This window comes from Calidris pugnax, unplaced genomic scaffold, assembly GCF_001431845.1.
Source record: "Calidris pugnax isolate Ruff unplaced genomic scaffold, ASM143184v1 scaffold188, whole genome shotgun sequence".
In the NCBI taxonomy this organism is placed as follows: domain Eukaryota; kingdom Metazoa; phylum Chordata; class Aves; order Charadriiformes; family Scolopacidae; genus Calidris; species Calidris pugnax.
Window position 1 is genome coordinate 13,933,620 of NW_015091257.1, and position 22,275 is coordinate 13,955,894.

At 47.9% G+C, this 22,275-nt stretch overlaps 1 protein-coding gene across 4 annotated transcripts in view; it reads left to right on the plus strand.

Moving 5' to 3' along the window:
• RAI2 (retinoic acid induced 2) overlaps positions 1–13,487 on the plus strand; it is a 45,815-nt gene extending 32,328 nt beyond the window's left edge. For 3 of the 4 annotated variants that reach the window (XM_014960154.1, XM_014960155.1, XM_014960157.1), the window contains exon 2: positions 11,290–13,487. In XM_014960154.1, coding sequence (XP_014815640.1) covers positions 11,395–13,083 — 1,689 coding nt within the window. In that variant the 5' untranslated portion in view covers positions 11,290–11,394 and the 3' untranslated portion in view covers positions 13,084–13,487. Of the gene's footprint in view, positions 1–10,369; positions 10,428–11,289 lie in introns of those variants that run through there. The other variant, XM_014960156.1, reaches the window with a different exon arrangement.
• Positions 13,488–22,275: the final 8,788 nt, after the last annotated feature.

Consider the following 22,275-nt stretch of genomic DNA (forward strand, 5'->3'; position numbering starts at 1 on the left):
ACCGACCTTGTTTCCTCTTGCAATACGCATCTGCAAAATGTGTTTGTGTTGACTGGTTCATAGTATCCAGAAAATAATATTTACAGTTACCTGCAATAGCAGGGTTGCCCTGCCTGCATTTCCTGAAATATAGCCCTTTTTTTCTGAGTGATCGGAGTTTGGATCCCTGACAACAAAGAGCATTAATACTTTTTTTTTTGTGTAGTCTGGGGACAGTTTGGAATAGTCTTACCTCCACGCAGTGTGAGCAGTGTGTCAGTTGGAGCTGGCATACCCGGCTGGAGATGACTCCTTTGAACTGATGTTCATATAGCATCAAATTAGTAAAATTCGGACTTTAACATTCACACTTGGGCAGACTGTAAGTGCTCCAGCAGCAGAGAAATGTGATGAAGAGGGAGGAAATGGCACACTGGAGGAAGGCAATGGCAAGTAGTGGCCAGCAGCTAGATTGAGAAGGAAGGCAGCCCCGTGCCACCTCAGTGAGTGTGCTCGTGTGTGTTTGTGCCCACTCATCCTCACAAGCGATGGATGATCTGGGTTACAGCAGTAACTGGAACCCAAGATGAGGTCTGTGCGTTGTGCTAATCAGGTGCCAAAACAATCACTGCCCAGAAGACTTCATGGCCAAATGAATGAGGCAAAAGGCACTAGAGAAGTAGTAGTTGCACGTATGCATTGCATGTGGGGTGTTTGTAGGTGTTACAGGTAACGTGGACTAGTTAACAGAACAGCAGTAACCACAGTCACGCTGAGATGCAACAAGACAGATTTTCAGTATTTTCTGTTGTTTACATATCATTTGTGGTCAGAGGCATCTCTGTTTCACTGTTCAGCATAGGGGCTTCCAGGAGAGCAAAACTGAAAAGTTGTGAGGTCTTCTCATTACATCCTTCAGCACTGTCGTGTCGCATCTCATGCTGGTGTTATTTTGAATTCAATCAGAAGGCTGACATCTCGTGCATCACAGCATGACGGAGAGAAGAGGTCATTTCTCTGCCTCTCGAAGTCAGACCAGGAAACACTTGGTACAGATGCTGTGATGAAAGCGAGCGTGTAAAAGGATGTGAAATTCAAAGAAAAAATGCTGCGCTTTTCTTCACATCACAGAAGTCTTACAGTTTTCTGGCTCTTTTAAACAGATCCCTGCAGCTGCTTACAAATTCTGCAAGGATGAAAATAAGGAGGTATTTCTGCTTGGAAGTTTTTTTCCATCCACACATTTTTAGATAGAGTGCTGCAAGAGTAGGGCAAGCTTGAAATGTGACGTGGCCGTACTTTCTGCTGAGGATTAGTGCCGTCATGTAGCTGATAAAATGTTGGGCTTGGTTTATCAAAGGGATGGGGTGGAAGAGAAGAAGAGTCAGTCCAATAAATCTGAAGCTATGAACATAAAATTTGATCTTGAGGTGGCAAGCTGAAGGAGCATTTGGTTACTCATGCCAGTGGGGAAGGATGAGGTGTTAAATAATGGCATTTTGCACCGGGGGAGGGAAGACTCCTCTACCCTTTTGCTCCCCAAGCAGCACCCTGATACTCCTGCATCTTCGTATCTGCCTGTGAGACCCTGTACCACAAGAGAAGAGTTGATGAGTCTGTTTTTGGTCCCCAGCTCTTTGGCCCATCCTTACATCATGTCATTTGGGACAATATTTGTGCCACTGAGAGCCATCAGAGCTGCAGGTGGGAGATGGGGTTTGCCCTTTCAACCCACCATGGCAAGCTGGGTGGCATGTGTGCATGTGGTTAATCAACTGCATGTCCTTACCTGTGGTCTTAGATAGAAGCGTTCCTACCTTACCAAAAAGGATCTGTGAGCTGGAAGGTTCAGTTTTTCACTTGTTTTTGCTTTTCTTCTCGTTATTAGTTATTTAAGCCAGACTATAATAGGATGGTAAGAAGTTGTGTGAAAAATTGACTTTCAGTTGATTGAAGATGGTTTACTGTTGTGATTTGCTGTTCTAACCCCCATGGCTTTAAAAGACATTCATCCTGGTTTATGGTTCTTCCTCTGTGTCTCAAGAAGGTCTAGAAGCAAGACAAGTTTAAGGGCAGTCCCATCAACGATGCTGAGGTTAGCCCTCATCTGGCCTTGTCTGCACCAAGAAAAGGTGGTTTTTAACTGGAGCTGGAGTGCCATAAGGAGGGGATATGGGGCTCTTGGGGTACGTGTGGTGGTGGTGGCACCTCATTTCATTTATGGGTTTTGAGCTGGTGAAGCTGGTTTACCCCTCAAAAGGTACTCTAACATGCTTCACTTGTATGAGTAGGTGGGAGACAGCCAAAGCAGTCAAAACCATGCTGGTATAATGAGGCAAAGTCGGATGTTTGCCCTGTAAAAGTGCAGTAGCAGTTTAAAAACTAATTTTAACTTTACCTCACTAACCTGTTGGCTGAGACTTGGTGACTGATCCTTAAGGGGACTCCATCCTTCAAAGCCAGGAGCAAGACAGGTTCATGTAAGCAAGAAGAGACCAGCAACAGACACCAGCCTTTGTCACACCAGTACCAATTCTCATCTGGATATCGGAAAAGATCAAATGAATGCAGTAAAAATATCTGAGCCTGGGATCAGCAGAGAGGGTCAGGACAAAATAGCGAACCGAGTGTCTGCTCAGAGAACAAACCTCCGCCAGGGAGCTAATGAGGCTTTGAAGTTGTTTCACTGACATCAAACTTGGAAATCCTTTGTAAGAACTGAGATGGCTTAAGGACTGTTTAATAAAGCACTTGACTGGGAGAGGAGCAAATATTTTATCAGGCTGACACTGAGTGCTTTTTGTTTCAGGTTTTGGAGGAAGCGGGGCTGGCAATTACACTTAATTGGTATCCTTTTCCTCTTGTTATCATTGGTGTATCGATTGCTGGGAAAACAAAATACATGGTTTTTAAAATTTACTGTAAAGTAACAGCTCTCTCGTTTGTTTTGTTTAGCTCTGTGTTCTCAAAACAGCTCATTTTTCTTTGCTTTGCTGGCGAATATAATGTTTTGATTGAAAATGATACTAAATAATCAGTTAAATGGGACATTTAATGACAGGAAAAAATGTTTAAAATATTTTTTTCCCATAGGAAAATCATGCACTTTACTTTTCAAGCCTAAGAAGTCTTTTAATGCTAGCGTGAGTCTGCATTCTTCCTACAATCTCACCCCAAAAGTAAACATGTGGGTGCACTGCGTGTGTGAAAACCATGAAGGTCAAGGTATAGTGATTCTTAGGAGCTTGGAGGCAAGAGATATCCCTAGGGTAAGTCCAGCTTTTCCCTGATACCATTTAAATGTAGACTTTCCTACACTCTCACCCACTGCTGGTTTGCCTTCCCCATGGGAAGCTGACCTACGGTATGACAAGCAAGCCTGGCAGATAAGGGGAGAGCAATGAATATTGTCTGCCTGGACTTCAGGAAGGCCTTTGGAACTATCTCCCAAAAGATCCACATTGGCAACCTGTTGATGTACGGGCTGAATGAGCAGACAGTGAGGCAGATTGGAAACTGGCTGAATGGCTGTGCCCAGAAGGTGGTGATCAGTGGCATAAAGTCCAGTTGGAGGCCAGTGACTGGTGGCGTGTCCCAGAGGTCAGTATTGGGTCCAGTCCTGTTCAACATTTTCATTAATGATCTGGATGATAAGCTGAGCGTACCCTTAGCAAGTTTGCTTATGACATAAAACTGGCAGGAATGGCTGATACACTAGAGGGTCGTGCTGTCATCCAGAGGATCATCAACAGGTAGGAGAAACGGATGGACAGGAACCTCATGAAATGTAACGAGGAGAAGTGCAAAGTCCTGCACCTGGCAAGAAAGAACTCCAGTCACTATTATGTGCTGGGGGCTTCCCAGCTGGAAAGCAGCTTGACAGAAAAGGACCTGGGGGTTCTGGTGGACATCAGGTTGACCATGAGCCAGCAACATGCCCTCCCCACGAAGAAGGCTAATGGTACCCTGGCCTGCATTAGGAGGAGCGTGAGTAGCAGACTGAGGGAGGTGATCCTTCACCTCCCCTCAGCACTGGTGAGGCCCCACCTGGAGTGCTGTGTCCAGCTCTAGACCCCCCCAGCACAGCAGAGACATGGACATACTGGAGGGAGTCCAGTAAAGGGCCATGAAGGTGATGAAAAGACTGGAACATCTCTCCTATGCAGAAAGGTTGAGAGAGCTGGGACTGTTCAGCCTGGAGAAGAGAAGGCTCGGGGAGGATCTCAACAATGTATACAGATACCCAAAAGGAGGGTGCAAAGAGGAGAGCCAGGCTTTTCTCGGCAGTGCCCAGTGACGGGACAAGAGACAATGGACACAAACTGAAGCACAGGAGGTTTCCTCTGAACATCAGGATATACTTTTTTCACTGTGATTGTGACCAGACACTGGTGCAGGTTACCCAGGGAGGTTGTGGAACCTCCCTCCTTGGAGATATTCAGAAGCTGCCTGGATGTGGTCTTAGGCAACTGGCTGTAGATGGCCCTGCCTGAGCAGGAAGGTTGGACCAGATGACCTCCAGATGTTGCTTCCAACCTCAGCCTGTCTGTGATTGAGTGATTCTGAGCAAGCAGAGATGCAAGATGGGGCTGAGAGGTGGGGATGGGAGTGTGGCAGAACTTTCTGAGGAGCAAGCAGACCTGCAGTTTTGCTTTTGGGAAGCTGCTGGTGAGAAAAGGGTCTCCCAGGGCCACGCAGGCAGCACCTCCCCTCTGCAGGTGCTCAGGGCAGGGGTGTGATTTGCTGGGTTGTGGATGCACCCGTCCCACCACGCTGCTGCAGCCGCTGATGTCCCCGTCCCGAGGCACTACGTCATGCTTTGGGCGGAGACACCTGCACGCTGCCAGCAGCATCGAGGGAAAGCTGATTTAAATAGATGCTTCTGCAGTTGCAAAAAAGGTAGCTCATCTTCGCTGTTTGAACAGAAATTTGGAGTGTGAAAGCTGCACCGGCTCGGAAGAGCCTGCAGGGTGGGAGTCACTGCCCAGTGACTGGAGCCCAGTCACCGAACTGGGCAGCACGTGACTCAGCAGTAATTATGGCTGGCAAATTTATATTTGCCCTTCACGTGTCAGGTTTAATACATCAGACTTCTGCGCGCTGTCCCCGCCTCAGAGCGCGTGTTCAGCTTACTGCAGGCGAAGCAAGCTGCCGCTCTTCAGGCATTTCTGTACTACGCTAAGGGAAAAAAATAAACCACCTTTTGAAGGGTTTTCTATCTGGAAACTTGCTGCAAGGGTCCTCCAAGCGTGACGGTTTAGAGATCCCAGGAACTGGGGTGTGCTGTGGATATGAGAAGCTTGAGCGTTTGGGAATAGCAAGATCAATCTCAAATAATTTCGAAGTAGCCCTGTTTGTATAGTACCTGCTTTTATGTAATACTATGTACTGCACGAGTGGTGGTCCTTTTGAAAGTAGGAAGCCTTCAGTCAAGCGTTATGTCCTGGTATCAGAATAGTTTGTGCATAGAACAGAGGGAGGGAAGAGGCATCTGGCAGCACGGCGGCATGTGCCGAGTCCCTTACACTTGGGGTGTTTCACAGTTCCCACTACGAATGTCGGGTTTTTTTGTGAGGCTTTCAAATTGGGTATAAAAATTCACTACAGGTTGAAATTTGTCAGGCAAATGCTCTTTGCCTTCCACAGCGTTTATCGTCTGTCTTGTATATATTGCCCTTGGGAGTAAAGACACTGGTTTCAGATCCGTGACAGGATTTTTTTTTTCAATTGGTCTGATTTGTTTTTAAATGAGAAGAAAGTGAGTTCTCTCCTCCCCAGAATGGATTGCTAACTACAGGCTGTTGACAACAGCAATATAGTTAGCAAATATATGACTGTAATGCGGCTCTTTGCCGGCGATTAGCCCGTGTGAGAGGCAGACCACCGTGGTATTTCTCAGCTGAACTATTTAAAAGACCCAAGTAGGATCAGCCCCTCAAGCCGCTGCATTTGAGAACGATCGTGCTGTGTGCTGAAGCAGTGTGTACATATTGTCAATGTCCCATCTATAACATGCCATTTTGCGCTGCCGTAATGATTTCCTTTCCCTCTCGTTCCCCCAGGGCTTAACAGCCTGGATGGGAGCCTTGACACAAATAGGTTTGCCTCCCGGAAGGATCCATAATGCAGTAGTGGAAAATAAAAGAGTACCTGTTGCATGAGCTGCATCAGAGCCTTGTTATTCCCCGGGCATCTTCTGAAGTTGTCTGGTATCTCCTGAAGCTGTCCTCCACTCTGCCTGCCCCGTACCTCTGAGGGGGTCACCATCATGCCTCCTGCGAGCAGAGAGGGGACAGGTCCCACCTGCCCTCCTGGTGCCTCTGCACCCAACCGAGGTGCGTGGTGGGGTATCAAACACAGCACCCACAAATGGTGAAGCACGGGGGAAAAGGTTAGTTCACCATTAGCCATGAGTTGGTTACTTCTCTGCCCTTTGGTGCTTGAGGATTATGCTACTAAAAGGGATGGCCAGGAGTGTAGGTCCCAGGTGCCTGAATAGGTAAATCGGTGAGAAATGTGAAAGGCAAACACTGGTGAAATCATCTGTGGTTTGCATGTGTGGGAGAGCCAACCTGAATGTTATTTGTGTATTAATGGCTCCATGTATTTGGTATATGAAAGCTCCCTTTATTCAAATACGTATTTTCTATTGTAGCAGCAAGGCACCAATAACAATATGGTAAAGCCTTTATCTGCATCTGGCTCAATCTATACGAAGCAAAAACTGCAGGATGGAAGATCATTTATTGTTTGCTGGCCTGTGTCAGTGTGTGTCCTCATTGCCCACTTACATATTTATTGCAGAAGAATGCAGAAAGATGAGTCAGGCTTTGGCCGCTGAGACCTTCTGAGGACGGGGAGGCCCAACCCTGAGCTTCTTCAGAAAGCTGTGTCCCAGAAGGACACAGGTTGGATGGCTGGTTTCATGGTGTGTCGAGGGTGATGGGTCATGCTGCCGTTCAGTGGCAGGATCAGCCCGACGGGGACTGGGGCATGCAGGACCTGGCGTGGTGCTCTGGTTGGGTGTGTGCCACCAGGGGTGCTCAGTAGGTCTGCCACCCTCCCGAAGGGTGGTGGGGCATCCCTGTCAGGGATGGTCTCATCATGGGCCTTGTGATGGGCTTCTGCAGAGCGAAAATCAAACATGTTGCTTCTGGCAGGAGGATCAATGACAGCAAGCAGCGAGTTTTGGCAAAACATTGAAGTCCAAGTCCATCCATAATTTTGTCCCCAAGCTGTTCCATTAGGACACCATATCTAATTTTGTTTTGGTTTTGCTACTGTGTTTATAACGAAAGGAAACCCAGTTTTTCCAGGAGATACTGAGCAGGGCATCCCACAAAGGGATCATCTTGAGCCCCTTTTGATAGTGTGCAGAGGATAATTTGAATTCTACGTCGACAGCGAGGTACAGGCTGCGGTACGGCCGAGCAAGCGGAGCAGGGGGGTGGCTGCATGTGGGGCAGCCCCACGGTCCCACAGGAAGGCACACAACAGCGCTGAGAACAGTCTGTTGCACGGCCATCAGCAGGAGATAACTCTATAGCTGCTTTTTTTTTTTTTTTTTTTTTAAAACAGCCCTGAGAACAGTCTGTTGCATGGCCATCAGCAGGAGATAACTCTATTCCTTTTTTTTTTTTTTTTTTAATCACAACCCCTTTCATGGCATTTGTGTGTCGCTAACACACCATTTCCTGTACACTTACACACATCATTGCCTGGTGCCATGAACTTAACTCTTATCAGCACCCCGGTGGGAAAGCCGGGGTTATTTACAATAGGGGCTCTTTTCAGAGTTGCAAGCTTCTTTTCAATTAAAACAAACAGCAAATTAAATATTAAATAGATAAGTAGGGAAGTGAAATTAATTGATTTTCCGGCACTGAGGTGTGGTAGACAGAGGAAACTTAAGGCATTTTCACTGAATTATATTACCTGCATTTGTGCATATTAGGTAGATAAAACTGGGTGACTCTGAATACTTTATGTGCAGTGAAGCAGCAATCTTAAAAAAACCCAAACCCAGCACGTACTTCAGGTTGATTTTTTTTTAAAGGAGAAATATAGTACAGCTATCACTATTAATACCAACACTGAAAATTTACTTTAGTTTAAGTCATCTCCATGTTGACTTACGGTTTTGGACCATGTAGTCAGCGCATGTAGTATAAAAAAAAGAGCCCAGGAGCTACAAAACAGCTCTTTGGACAACTTCAGACTGCCTCTTGATCCCAGCTCTTCAAACGTTTCCCCTTTTGAGGTTTAGGGACTTGGATCCTTTTCACTCAGGCTGCTTATTGACCTTGATAATAGGTGTTTAGTGTAATACACGTTTCTCAGCCCTGGGATTGCCTCCCGGGTGAAACCGAGAATTGCTTTACCGGGTGCAGCGGGCAGTTGTGCTGGGACTCTGCTGCACCTGGCAGCCGCCTACTGCCAAGCTGCGGGCAGGATTGGGAAATATTTTTAAGTGTGTATATGTGTTTTTCTTTTTTTCTGGAGCAATCACATGCTCAAGAAGCAGGTGCACGGGAAGTATGGAAAGGTGTGCTTCCACATAGGAAAGGTGAGGGGGAAAAAAACCTCACCCCAAGACCATAAACCTGGGTCGAGGGCTGCATCTCACCTTTCTGTCTTTCTCCTTCTTCTCGTATCATGGGGCCCTCCCAGAGGCAGTGTAGGACCGTGAGCTCAGCAATATATATTTATAGATTCCACAAAGGTATAGCATTCAGCATGGAAAACAGTATTTGACTATGCCTTAAAAAAAACCCCAACCAATCCCACGGGCATTTCTTCAAGGTGTCTGATGGTGATAGATGAGTTCTTCTCCCCCTCATCTAGATATTTCCTCTGCCTCCAGCCCTGTCGCCTTTTAAAGCAGCAATGGGGGGGATTTTATTATGTTTTATACTTTCATCTTCGGCAGTGATCTGTCTCTCTCTCTCCCTGGGTCCGTACAGCATGCTAATCCCTCAAGTCTCTTACGCAGCATAATTTTCATCTTAATTTTTCTATTTCTCGACGTTAAATGGGTTTGCCAGGGGAACAGGGGGTCATTTCCTGTCCCCGCCAGATCATTAATTCCCGATGAAAACATCGCGATCTCAGGCTTCTCAAGCAAACAGAAACATGGGGAAGAGCCAGTGGCATGTGCAAAATACTCGGCTGCGCTGCAGCAGCTGGAGGAGCAGAGATGCTGGTGTGCGCTGCTGCAGAGACCACAGCGTTTTAAAATGGTCATTTTTAAAAGAGGGGGGGAGAGATTATATAAGAGCAGTAGAAAATGTCTTTTTAATTCCTTAACGGAAACAATAACGTCTATTTCTTTCCAGCTTGAATCTGCTGAGCGGTCTGCTCATTGTCTTTATTTTTAGAAATGATTGCTTTTATGGTTGTTTTTTGGTTTTTTGTTTTTTGTTTTTTTGTTTTTTTGTTTTTTTCAAAACAACACTGGCCCGTTTTTTTTTGGTACCAATACTTGTCACTTTCTGAATAAGGAATTTTATTTTTGCTCTTGTTTTTTGGTGTTTGGGCACCTCTGTCTGCCTGTAATCTGTCTCAGCTGAGACTGGAAAGGGAAAAAAACAAAACAACCCTCAACCCTGTATTTGTGAACGTTTTTTGCAGAACATTTCATGAGATGACAAAAATCCGGAATTATTCTCTTTAAGCCAGCAGCAGGAGGGGAAAAGAAATGACTCATCTGTTTACTTTTAAAAATCCTTTTTAAAAACTTAAATACGCCTGATAAATTATTAGCATTTTACCCAACAAGCCTCCACTATTAACTCCCAACGTTTCTGTAGTCTTGCGCTTGCTGTGGCATCTCGCTGCCAAATCCAAGGATTTACAGGTCTCAGGAGAGACGGGGGAGATTTCTCGCTTCCCTGCCTTGGCCATTTTTTAGCTTTTGTTTGTGGGGGTTCGCTTTTTTTTCCCCCTTTTTCCCTGTCCCCTCTTAGTTTGCAGGTTTATTGGCCCTACAAACATCGATGCGAGCGGAGCTCTTTGCATGTTCTCAGATGTAGATGCATCCCCAGGCTGGGATTCCTCACCCATAAAATTTCAGACTGGCACTGCCCTCCCCATCATCCCAAGGCCAGCGCTAAGCCTGCGGGATGCGGGGGAAGCACCTCCTTCCCACTGGCCCAGCCGGCAGCAACGGCAGGCATTTTGCTCATAAGGAGCAGGATTCGGCCGCACGCAGGTGAAAAATGTAAATTTGGGGTGCGCCGGTGCTTTCCCCATGGTAACGGAGTTGAAACTGGACAAGTTTCCATGGTGATTATTACTACAGCAGGATGCGCCACGCACTTCGGGAGAGGTATGGGCGGCGTCAGGCAGAGCGGCCAGCCCCCAGCCAAAATCTGCTGGCGGCGGCTCGCCGGGCGGAAATTATTTATCCTTCTAAATAAATGGATGCACAGCGCCGTTAATTTGCTAGGGTTTGGGTTTTTTTTCAGGGGGAGAGGGGTGTTAATCTTCTTAGGAAATAGGCTGCGCATTTCATCGCGATCATGAATGGAAACCATCTCTGCCCTTTTTTTTAATTGCCATTTTCTTGGTTAATATAAAGGGTTGGGCTGTCAAAATTAATTTGAAGTTGCTTTGATTTCTTTTTTTTTAATTTTATTTTATTCTCCGTGTCTTTTATGACTCAGGTGCCTGGTTCACTGTACTGTCTCCATCCAGCTCTGTGGCAGGGCGAACGTCGGGGTTTGGTTTGGGTTTGCTTCTTTGTCACCCCGCACAGGGCAGTTTCAGAGGCGCTGTAAGGCAGCAGTCGCCTCCTCGCTTTTAGTAAATCCCACTGGGATGAAGGAAGGATGAGTATTTTAGGGGAAGTGAGGACCCTTCGCCCACAGCGGGACATTTCTTTGCCACAGTATTTTTAGAAATGCTTGTTTTTGGGGCTTTTGTGGAGTTGAAACATTGCGCTGTTGCTTGGCTCTGCTGTGCACTGTCATTACGTGAAGCTTTGTTTAAAAACATGAAGCGGGCGGCCCGAGTCCTTGTTTCAGGCTGTGTACTGTGGCAGGGGGGGTTGGCTGCCCTCAAGGCCTTTAAAATTATCTGTGTTTACGGCTAAATATAAGTGAGTTTCTCAAAACTCTTCGTACAACACTCACGGATGTATGTATATCCAGCATCTCTGTATATACACCATGCGGTGTTATGGAGCTGTTAGCCTGAAGCGTGGAATCGTTTAACGGCTTTTCTTTGGCGATGGGGTCTTTAAAGGCAATTGCAAATATTATTTTAAGGAAGAGATTTATGCGGTGCCTAAAATGTGTTTCTGGCTTGCAGGCCAAGTTATGTCGGTGCTGATGCTCCTGGCAGCCCGGAGCCGCCACGGGTCCCGCTGACGGCGATGTAGAGGCAGCGCCGGTAGAGCCCGAGAAGCCCTGCAACATGGAGGAGCTGTACAAGGACGCCCCGAACCTGCCCATGGACGTCACCAGCTCGCCCTCGGCCATGGCCAACAACAAGCTGGAGAACGGGGTGGCCCAGCTGATCACGGCGGAGGCCTGGAACATCAACTCGGCCGACCTGATGAAGAAGGCTCTGTCCCCACTGGTGACCGTCCCCGCACCCTCCATCCTGACGCCGCCGGCCGAGTCGCAGAGCGGGGTGGCCCTCAAGGTGGCGGCCACCGTGCTGCAGCCCATCTGCCTGGGGGACAGCCCCGTCGTTCTGCCCATCCACCTGCAGGTGGCCGGCAGCGCTGCCCCGCAGATGCCGGCCACCAACGCCACCACCCCCTACGTCATGACCACCCAGGGCCCCGTCCCGCTGCCCGTCCTCCTGGAGCAGCACGTCTTCCAGCACCTGAACTCGCCCCTGGTGCTGCCCCCGGGGACCACCTGCCCGTCCAGCCCCCTGCACACTGGCCTCTTCCCCCCGGCTGCCACCCCCTCCGTCGGGCAGCCCCAGCTCTTGGACCCCAAGCCTTCCGGCCAAGCCCAGGAGCCCGTCCTGCCCCCCGTCTTTCAGACGCCGGGGTTCGCCGCCGTCCTTCAGGACCTGTTTCCCTCGCAGGGCGCCCTGGGCTCTGCCCCCTGCCAGCCTCCCCCCGACTATGCCACCCTCCCGCCCCAGGCCTTCAGTTCCCCCCTCTCCCCACTGGTCCCCCCCGCCACGCTGCTGGTACCCTACCCCGTCATCGTGCCCCTGCCCGTCCCCGTCCCCATCCCCATCCCTGTCCCCATCCCCGTGCCCCACGGCGCTGAGGCCAAGGCGGCCCCCGACCCTCCCAAGCCACCGCTCTTCACCCCCCACTCCTGCAAGGGCACCCAGACCCCGCTGGAGAAGGAGGAGACGAAGCCCTTCGACCTCCTCCACCCGCGGGAGTATCCCCAGCTGAGCCGCCACACCGTCATCAAGATGGGCGGCGATAACGAGGCCTTGGACCTCTCCATGAAAGGGCCACCTGGGCCTCCATCCAGTGCGGCTGCCCCACTGCCAGCGCCACCACCCCCTGAGGATGGTGCCCTGGACCTGTCCCTCGCCTCCTGCCGCAAGCCAGGGGCGTCCCATGGGGATGCGGCCGGCGCCAGCCCCACCACCACCACCACCACCACCACCGCCGCCACCACCGAGGCCGGTGTTCACCCCGCGCCGGACAAGCTCCCTGGCCCGGCCACCCCCTTCACCCCCTCCAAGCCCCAGGAGGCGTCGGGCAAGGGGACGAGTGGGGGGTCGGCCGAGCTGCTGCGGCAGCCACAGAAGTGGTTGGTGGAGCAAGGGGGCCGGGCAGGCTGCGAGCCCAAGGCCGGCAACAACATCGAGATCGTCAGCACCTCGCAGACAGCCAAAGTCATCGTCTCGGTCAAGGACGCCGTGCCCACCATCTTCTGCGGCAAGATCAAGGGCCTGTCGGGGGTCTCCACCAAAAACTTTTCCTTCAAAAGGGACCTGCCCCAGGACTCGGTGCTGCAGTGCTACGACGTGAAGAGCCCGCCCGAGCCCCGGGACAGCGCCGAGGCCCTCAGGAAACCCGTCAAAAACAGGAGCGTAAAGCTAAAGAAAATGAACTCGCCGGAGATACATATTCTTCCAATCAAGAAGCAACGGCTCGCTGCCTTTTTTCCAAGAAAGTAAATTATGGGTTTTTAGAATTTTAAGATTATTATGAGAAGAAGAAGAAGAAGAAGAAAAAAAATTAATAAAAAAGATGCACTTGGTTTTAAACTCATTTAAAACTTTAAACTATCTTTGTAAGTTATTTTTGGGGGAAGGGGGAGAGGATCGGATGTAGAGTCCCTATAAGCTGGGTTGTTTTTTTTTTTTCCTTTTCCTTTTTTTTTTTTTGTTATCAAATTTTGACTTTTCATGGGAAACTGAATAAAAAGCAACCTATTTTTCAAGCAGATTGCACATTTTGCAGCTTTAATGGAGTAATGGATGAGTCAGAGGGGTAAGAGCTATTTTCACTGCCATAAAGTGCTTTGATGATGTAATTCTTCATAACGGTCGGAATGGAAATAAATGTTTGTACGTGCTAATTGGTTGCGGCATTTTTTTTTGTCATTTCTGAATTGCTTTCAGCGTACAGACAAGGAGCGGTAAAAAAGTCTGTAAACTGTAAAGCGCCGCAGCTGACTTGTGATGAGCCTAAAATGTAAAGAAAAAAAAAAAAATAAATAACAGGCTAAGAAAAATTATACTGTCCCCACAGCACTGTCGGAGAGCACGTCCCAACAGCCGCTAATGATGTGCCCAAACGAGCTTCTGGAGGAGGGAGAGTGAGTGAGCGGCACAGCCCCGTGCGCACCTAATGCCAGCTTCACTGCGAGAGACCCACAGGAAACCCTCTCAAAATATTAAGTAATATTAGCAGTCACATAAAAGAGAAAAGCCTACAAGTCAGGGGAATTCGGTTGCCGCGGGAGGGGAAGGTAAAGTCACATAATTTTTCCCAGCCTGACTACAGATACATGGAAAAGTTGCTTATTGTTAGTTTTCTAAGTTTCTTTGATGGCTGAAACCGATGCACGTGAAAGAGCAAGAACTGTGTAACTTTATCACTCGGCAGTGTACGAGCCGCCCACGTCAGTGGAGAAATGTGAATGTACAATTCAAATAAAAGTTCTGGTAGGTTACGGTTTTGCACGTGTGTATGGAAATGAGCTGGAGACACATCATTCTGTGTCAGCTTTTAAGTTCACATGGCTCTCTTGAAAAAAAAAACCCATCCCGGCAGAAGGACAAATATGAGTGCAGGAAACCAGGTTTTGGTGGGCGCTGCCTTTTTTTATTTTGTGGCTATGCCTGTTACGCAGAAAAACTCTCCCTTACTGTTTCAAACGACGTGCTCCCAGCACCGCACCAGTACTGTTAAAATAAAAAAAGCCATTCTAAACCCATCAGCTGGATGCCCCCGCACGCTAACTGGGCCTGCCTTTACCTGGCTGCAGCCAAGCTACTTCTAAGACCCCTCTTGGACAGTTTGGGGAAGGTTTTCGCAGTTGTTCACCCAATGAGGAGTTGCCCAGAGAAGTGGTACCAGGGTTAGAAGTCTAATTGCACCCTTAGGCACTGGTGTCATGCCAAAAACTGGTGAAACTTTTGGTGCCAGCAGATACCAATTCACTATTCAGAAAAGGCACCTGCATAAGGAGGTTAGGCAAGGCATGATGTTCCTCTTTTCGTGGGCTGACCGATGGCAGCCCTCTTGCTCAATATGAAAATGGAGGACTTTCACATAAGCACAGCACCAAATTCTGTCAAACTCTTGCTTTTTAAGTATTTTTAAAGCCTTTTCTTTTTTTCCCAAAGCTGGCGGAACGGACAATGTTCAAAAGAGTGTAAAGTGTTGATGGATTCATTAATGTTTAGTCATCTGGCTGTATTTTTTTTTTTTTAATATTTTTTTCTTCATTGAAAATACCCCACTACTTTGTTTTGCTCCTTCCAAGAAACTCTGCTGATGAAATCTGTCATCTTCTGGTTGCTGCAGTGCAGAGGCTCAGGATTTTGACATCCCATGGGATGGCCGTCCCAGTTGTCAACTGCCCCACTCTCTTTCGGCTGGGCCCGTTCCAGAGTGTCAGAAACCTTCCTGAGATGTAGTGTTTTCCCCGGGGCTACACCAGATTCTTTTAAAAGGAGGAGGTCACAGCATTAGCTGCTGTTATTTTCTGGTTTGCAGTTGACAGAAGTAAATTCAAAATAAGTTTCTAGGATTTTTATTTTTTTTTTTAAAGTGTGTGCATCTCACACTGGTGGTTGCATCTGCTCCACTGTCATCCACCCCGGTCTCTACCACCCTTGTGTGAGCCTCATCCCCTGCTCTGTACACAGTGCTCCCGTTTAACTGGATTTAGACCACGAGCCCCAGAAACCCTGACAACAAATGAGGCTAAATCAGCTTTATGACATTATAAACCCACACGAGCACTGTCGCAACACCCGGTGCCTACGGGCGACTGATTCAGTTTAAAGCCAACTGGTACCCGTTGTGAAGGCAGACCAGACCAGCAGCCACGTGGCTCCATCTTCCCCCAGACCACTACAAGAATTAACTGCAACCTTTCCTCTCTGAAACAGGGCTGAGGAAAAGCAGAGCAGGCTCCAGCTGTCCTAACATCCCCCTCCACTCCCCCAGGATAACCCACCCCCAGCTTTATGGGGCCATCTCCAGAAGGGCCGAGCTCCCTGCCGCTGCTGGTCACCACCAACATCCCCACAAGGTGACACAGGCTGGAGCCACCCCATTAGAAACGGATGGACAGAGCAGGCTGGGCTCACCCACCCCACCACCTGGTTTTTCCATTGATTAATCTGCACTGGGGGGACATTCTGACCAGCATCTTTCCAGGAAGGCTTAGGGCAGCTCCCACTCCTCCCCCTGCCACCCTTTTATGCAACCTCAGCCTTGAGGGCTGTGCCACGTGAAGAGGAGCCACACACCGGCACCTCTCCCCATGTTAAACCCTGTTGGGCAATCGACTCTTAAGTAGGGACCATTTGCCTCCCACCATCCCTCGTGCGAAGCACGAGTCCTACATCCCGTCAGCACGGGGGAGAAGCGGCCACAGAACAAGGTACTTAATTACACCAAGATTGAGCGCTTCCACCTCCTCCTCCTCCTTGCCTCTAGCAGCAATTACAGATTTTGTATATTGGGCCATTAATTTTCTACAGGGCTACATTTTAACTGCTTCTGAAACTTCTGTACGAGGAGAAGGACGTGGAGCTGTACTCGTGATATATGGAGCTTCCATTTCTGGTGGCTGTTAATGGAGACATTAATACCTCTTGTGAAGTTGAAGGGAAAGTCATTAAGCCGTAATGGTAGGAGGAAGATGTTTTACAACGATGGGTATATGCAAGGTAGAGAGAGAGAGGAGCAGTGCAGACCCTCAAGGGCACCTCTTGTTGGCTCCGAGTGTCCTTTGACTTGGACTTTGGGTGTGGGCTTTTATTGGAGGGGGGGGAAGGGGGTGAAGAGGGTTACAGGGGTTACTGCTCTCTTCCCTCCATCAGGCAGGGGTGTCACAGGAAGCCAGACACCGAACCCGAGGAGGGGAGCAGAGATGAAGGCCATGGTACATGGCAGCCTCAGGGTGGGAGAGCTCAGATGCATCAGCCTGGAGCTTTCCTCTGTGGGGCAGCCGGTCCCCTGCCCCTATGCTGCCCAAAGCACAGCCCAGGACCAGGGGTAAGGCCTGAGCACATGGAGTTGGCTGTTAGCAACAGAAAGGGATCCCCTTGACAGGACATGGGGTAATGGTTTTAAATTGGAAGAGGGGAGATTTAGATTAGATACCAAAAAGAAATTCTTTCCTGTGAGGGTGGTGAGACACTGGAACAGGTTGCCCAGGGAAGTTGTGGATGCCCCATCCCTGGCAGTGTTCAAGGCCAGGCTGGATGGGGCTTTGAGCAACCTGCTCTAGTGGGAGGTGTCCCTGCCCATGGCAGGGAGGGTTGGACTAGATGATCTTTAAGGTCCCTTCCAACTCTAACCATTCTATGATTCTATGATTCAAAAGAAGAATGAGCAGCTTTTCAGTCAGAGAACTTACCCGGACGGGGTGGCTTTTAGGCTGAGAGAACAGAGCAGCAGTCAGGTAGGAAGGAGACAATTACGAGTGCAAGGAAAAGGTGGAGAATGGGGAGATGAAAGCAGGCAGCGGAAGCCGAGAGAAGAGCCACCTCCAGGCCTGTGAGCATCACACCTTTATTCAAGTTAGCAAGCTGCCAGCCAGAGAACGAAAGGGAGAAGCAAAGCTGCAGCCCTCGGCCACGAGCAGGCGACAGACAGAGAAAAAGAAGGTGTCAGCTTCAAAGACGAGGCTGCGGGGCCACCGGGCTCAGCCAGAGCGGGAAGAAAGGCCAGCACTGAGCGCTGGGAGGGGAACGCTTCCTCAGCGAGGGCTGGGGGGAGCCCGAACATCAATCTACCCCCATGCAGAGCACGCAGGGCAGCATGGCCTTTCTGCTCCCGCCCTGACACAGCAGGCCATGCCAAAGGGCAGCAGCAAACCCAGCCCGGTGGGAAGGGGAGGGGAAGGAGAATAGCAACCGCACTCCAATTCTGTATATCCCAGGCCCGAAGTAATGCATATAAGCAAGGCCTTCCTAGCCACTACGAAACCCACGCGCTGATATGTCTCCCCATCAGTGCCAACTTCTCTTTTTTAACCACTTCCACCCCTTTTCTGCTCGGTTCCCCTCAGAGCACTGAGGTACGTCACACCACCCTGCGGAGGCTGGACCCACGGGGTCCCCAGGAGCAGCTTCACGCACCTCTGGCGTGCCAAAGTTTGCTGGGGAACCCGGCCGGCACAGATGGGGCTGCCGAGCACCCAAGGGAGCAACTCAGAGAGGTCCGTGCCCCTTCTCTGGCACGGAGGCACCTCGGGACAGCCATCCGACAACAATAAGCGACTCGTTAGCAGTCCTCACGAAGAATCTTAGACAATGAAAATAGCATAAAACAGCATTGCATAATATCCTGGTGCCAGATGTTTTAGTTTCTTTTTTGTGCTCAAGTTTATGAAAACACACTGAAGGCCTCAGTCGAAGACCTTCTTTTCCTCTGGCTGGGATCAGTTCCTGCCTTCCCAAGTGCGGCCAGCCTGCCACTGCCACGTTAATGATGTTAATTTGTGCAATTTGCTTTTTTCACTCACCTTTCACATTTCCCCCCAATGCTTCCCCCTCCTCTTATTTCAAGCTGCATCTCTCTCAGACTACACCCCACACTCTTAACGCTGCAGTTTGCAGTTCAGAGTACTCCGGGGCAGTCCTGCACACACAAGTAAATCCCCTAATTTTAGTGCGGAAAATATATTTTCCACAGTTGTTAAAATCCTGGTATCGCAGCCCTACTAGGAAAATCCATTCTGTTGTTGAACCATCTGAAACATTTCTTCATGTTTGGGGAGAAAAAAATTGCTAATCGCTAAAATATTTAGGGCTGCTTTGTGCCCGTCTACCCCAAGCTCTCCTAGAATAATAGCATCATATCCTGGTACTGAAATTATTAGGAGGCATTCAAACTAGGAGGGGAAAATTAGAAGAGCAAACAGCAGGGTACAATCGAAGGAAATATCTGGAAGGGAGCACTATTTTCCAGGTAAAATATTAGTTTTCACTGTTAAGAAGTGCGTGCTTCCAGTGAAGCTCTGGTAACAGACACCTCGCACCCCTACGTCAGCCTGTGCCCGGCCCCCCCTTGCTCCTGGGATTACTAATGTTCCTGAGCCCACAGCTGTCTCAAAACGGTCACATTTTCTGCATTGTTTCAATATCATCCTTCCCACCACATCCTCATCGACCAAGTTCCCATCCTTTCTTTGCTTAAGGACCAAAGATAAGGCAACGTTTTGTCCTAGTCTGGCATCTCACAGACCAAGGGTAACACAGAACAAGGAGGTCCTTCTTTTTGGAGCTTACATACTGCAAGAAAACCCCTAAAAGTCCCATCAGTAAGCACGGGCATGGGAAAGCTATTAATTTTTGAGGCTTCCGATTAGTTTGTTCTTTAGTGAGGAAAAAAACCCAACACCCTACCTGCATTCAATTATAAAGGTATCAAATGGATTTTTCATTCTTTAAACAAATGTTTCAAAATAAGTACCTTGAAAACTTGGTCCACAGAGCACGGTCCAGCACAAAAGAACATGTGCCCACCCTCCAGAGACCCTCCACAGCTCAGTCATGACGGCAAAAAGCTGCCACACTCGATCTTTAAGCCTGATGGTACATGTGCCACACTCACCTAGCACCACCCGTATTCGTGTCCAGGGGGGTCAGAGTGGGGTTAAAAAAGACCAACAGAATACTTAAACGCTTTTTGTCCACCTTTTGCCACAAGAGATACGCAACAGCGCTCTAAACTGTGCAGCAATGAAGATCTAAGAGAGCAGAAACATTCTGTATAGATAGACTTTTTTGGGCCAGATATTCCAGACATCTGGAGTTTCGAGCAAGACCCCTTATGTGGTAGACCATGGGATCTGGCCAGCATTTCTTGGTTAGTACAACAGGCACCTGAACGCTTCCTTCTGAACGCCAACTAGGTCTTTCAATGAAGGACTCAAGTAAGGGGATTGTTCCATCTTACTTGCAGCAAACAAGTAAGCACTGCAGGTGGGGAATTAACTCAGATGCTGAAGTTAAGAGAGATGGGTATTGAGGCTCCCATGATAGATACTGGAAATTTAGTCAATAAAACCAACAGAGTCAAGAAAGCTATTCATCTCTTTGTAAAGCAGATGCTGGTATCTGGGCAGATCACTCATGCCCTCAACTCAGTCAGCTACACCTCCATGGACTACAACATGAGAGAGTTTAGACAACTGATATAAAGATAGAAAGTTACATGAATTTAAACCCAATCCTGTATTCCTAGGCTTTGGCTCCTCAACTAGTCTGCATTTAAAAGAAATCACATCAAGAGAGAGTTGATAGCAGCAGCTCATTCAATTAGGAAGAAACAATTTAAGGACAGAGAGAGGACGCCCCAAGAATTTGGTAGGGATTTACAATGATTCAGCCCATGTTTTCAGATGAAATCACATCAAGATAAAATATTTCACACCCCTGACATGGTTCAAAATGTTAGTTTCCAATTTTCTTCTTTAAAATCCCAGCTCAACACAGTCAGAGACACGAGTCATGACTCAAAGTCAGTGCATCCTAATCTGAAACAGTTTAAGTTAGCATATCCACCTGGTTTTCTCCTTTCCAATTTTCCATGACTTCATTCTTCATATATTTTCCTTCCTATGTTTATTGCACGCAAACTCTATCACTCATCCCAGGCTTCCATTTCTGTTTTCTTTCAAAACATTTAAACTTTCCCCAACCTGTTCATTTCCTGTAGCCAAACACCACCCAGGCAAAGACAGTTTACAATTAATGCACTACGGTGAACGCAAAGATGTACAAAAGTAATAGGCTCCCTTTGGCTAAGTCGGTCCCTTGAAAATAAACAAACAGCTGACAGAATTCAGTTTTTTTAAAAAAAACAACCAAAACACACAACAAAGCAACAAAACCCTCCAAAACTAAAATCAACCAAAAAAATCCCAACCCCCCCATTATTGCCTATTCAGTGTAATAAGCAATAGGTCCCAAGTACATTACAATGACCTATCCAGTACTTCACTCCTGAAGCTCAAACATAAACCAAGGGTAGACTAAAACTGAACACTTACTTATTAATTTCTCCCTCCCCTCTATTTTGTTCATGCAAGCACAGGAATTATTAAAAAAAAAAAAAAAAAAAAAAAAAAAAAGAGGAGAAAATGTTGCATTAGTATTCCCACTAGAACGTTTGTCCTTTCGTGTCCATGCATTAAGGCCCTGTTTAAAATCTGTCCATGTCCCTAATCTCTCTGGGGAGCTTTCCCTGAATATTCAATGCTAGTCCACAGTCTGTAACAAAAGAGGTAAAAAAAAAAAAAAAAAAAAAAAAGAGACAGAGTGATAGATGGAAAAGCACTTTGTAGACCACACCTTGAGGAACGTCGCCCAGGTGAGAGGCATCTCTTCATAACTGAGTGCCACCAACATTCCCAGGAAAGGACTGAAATCAGTAGCAGTAGTCGGTACATAAATCAGAGAGAAAACAAGCAAACTGCAGAGTCCTCCTTTTATTTTTTGAAACACACAGGAGTAAGGAGCACATGCAAAGACCCTTCCCTCAAAAGGATCTCCAATAGGAGGAAGACCTGTTTAGTAGCACTGGTTTGAAGGGATGGAAGTTGAGGGAAAGAGTTCAGAGCTGTTTGAAAGCCCCACTCTTCAGGATCTGGGACAGTGTTAGCACAATTGCTTGGGGGAACAGAGTGCTTCCATAACTACTGAAAAAAACCCTCAGTATGGGAAAGGGAGAAATCTAGTAGAATTACAGCCTCCTACATTTGAACACGTTCTAAGGTGCGCCACCACCGCTCATTAAGATTTTCCCAGTGCCTTGCCAACCCGCCTCTGCCTCCACCTGGGAGGGTGGATGAGTCTTTGCCTTTCCAGTTCCTGACCTCAGCCCTGAGACTGCCAAGGCAGGGTAATGGCAATTACCATGGTGGTTTTGTGGTGTATTCATTTCCTTCCAGCTGTCATAACTAGAAAGGAACCATTGGCAGAGAGGGTTTCTGCCAGCTTGGAGCTGTACATCTGTTCGCATTTGTCTGTTCACACAGCACGGGATGGGATCTCCCTTTCCTCTTACGCTGGCGTCTCTTTGCTCGTACTGTTTGCCCTGGAAGGGGCTTTGATTTCAGGGGCTGAGAAGTCAATCTCGGTGGGCGAAAATGTCTTCATTGTATTTTAAAAAGAAAAAGAAGTCGAGGTGTGCAGCCTTCGCTGCCAGCACTGAACAGTCTCCCCGCAGACAATGAAAGCTGAAATAAAACTAGCAGTGGTCCATAAAGCTACCAGAAGAAGCAGCTCATGCAGGACTCCTCAGCTTGTACAGCAGGACCGGGAGACTCCGGAGCTGATGGAAGCCAATTTTGATTCAAATGGGACAAATTACAGCTAATCAAAATGATCTGCTAGGACAGGGATGGATGATTCGTGTAAGTGAGGGATTTAAAAGCTATTTGGACCACTGCAATGGCGTATTTTAACTACATATAGGACTCCCATCATCTATGCAGCCACAGTACTGAAAATTTATTTAGGACAAGCCATCAGAGGACAAAGTTTTAAAATAGATATATTTTCCTATTTAAGAAAAAAAAAACCAAAACCAAAACAAACCAACCTCTGAGGTTCTGACTGTAGAAAAAATAATTTTAAAAAAGATATAAAATGTCTCATAGCTGCCGACTCAAA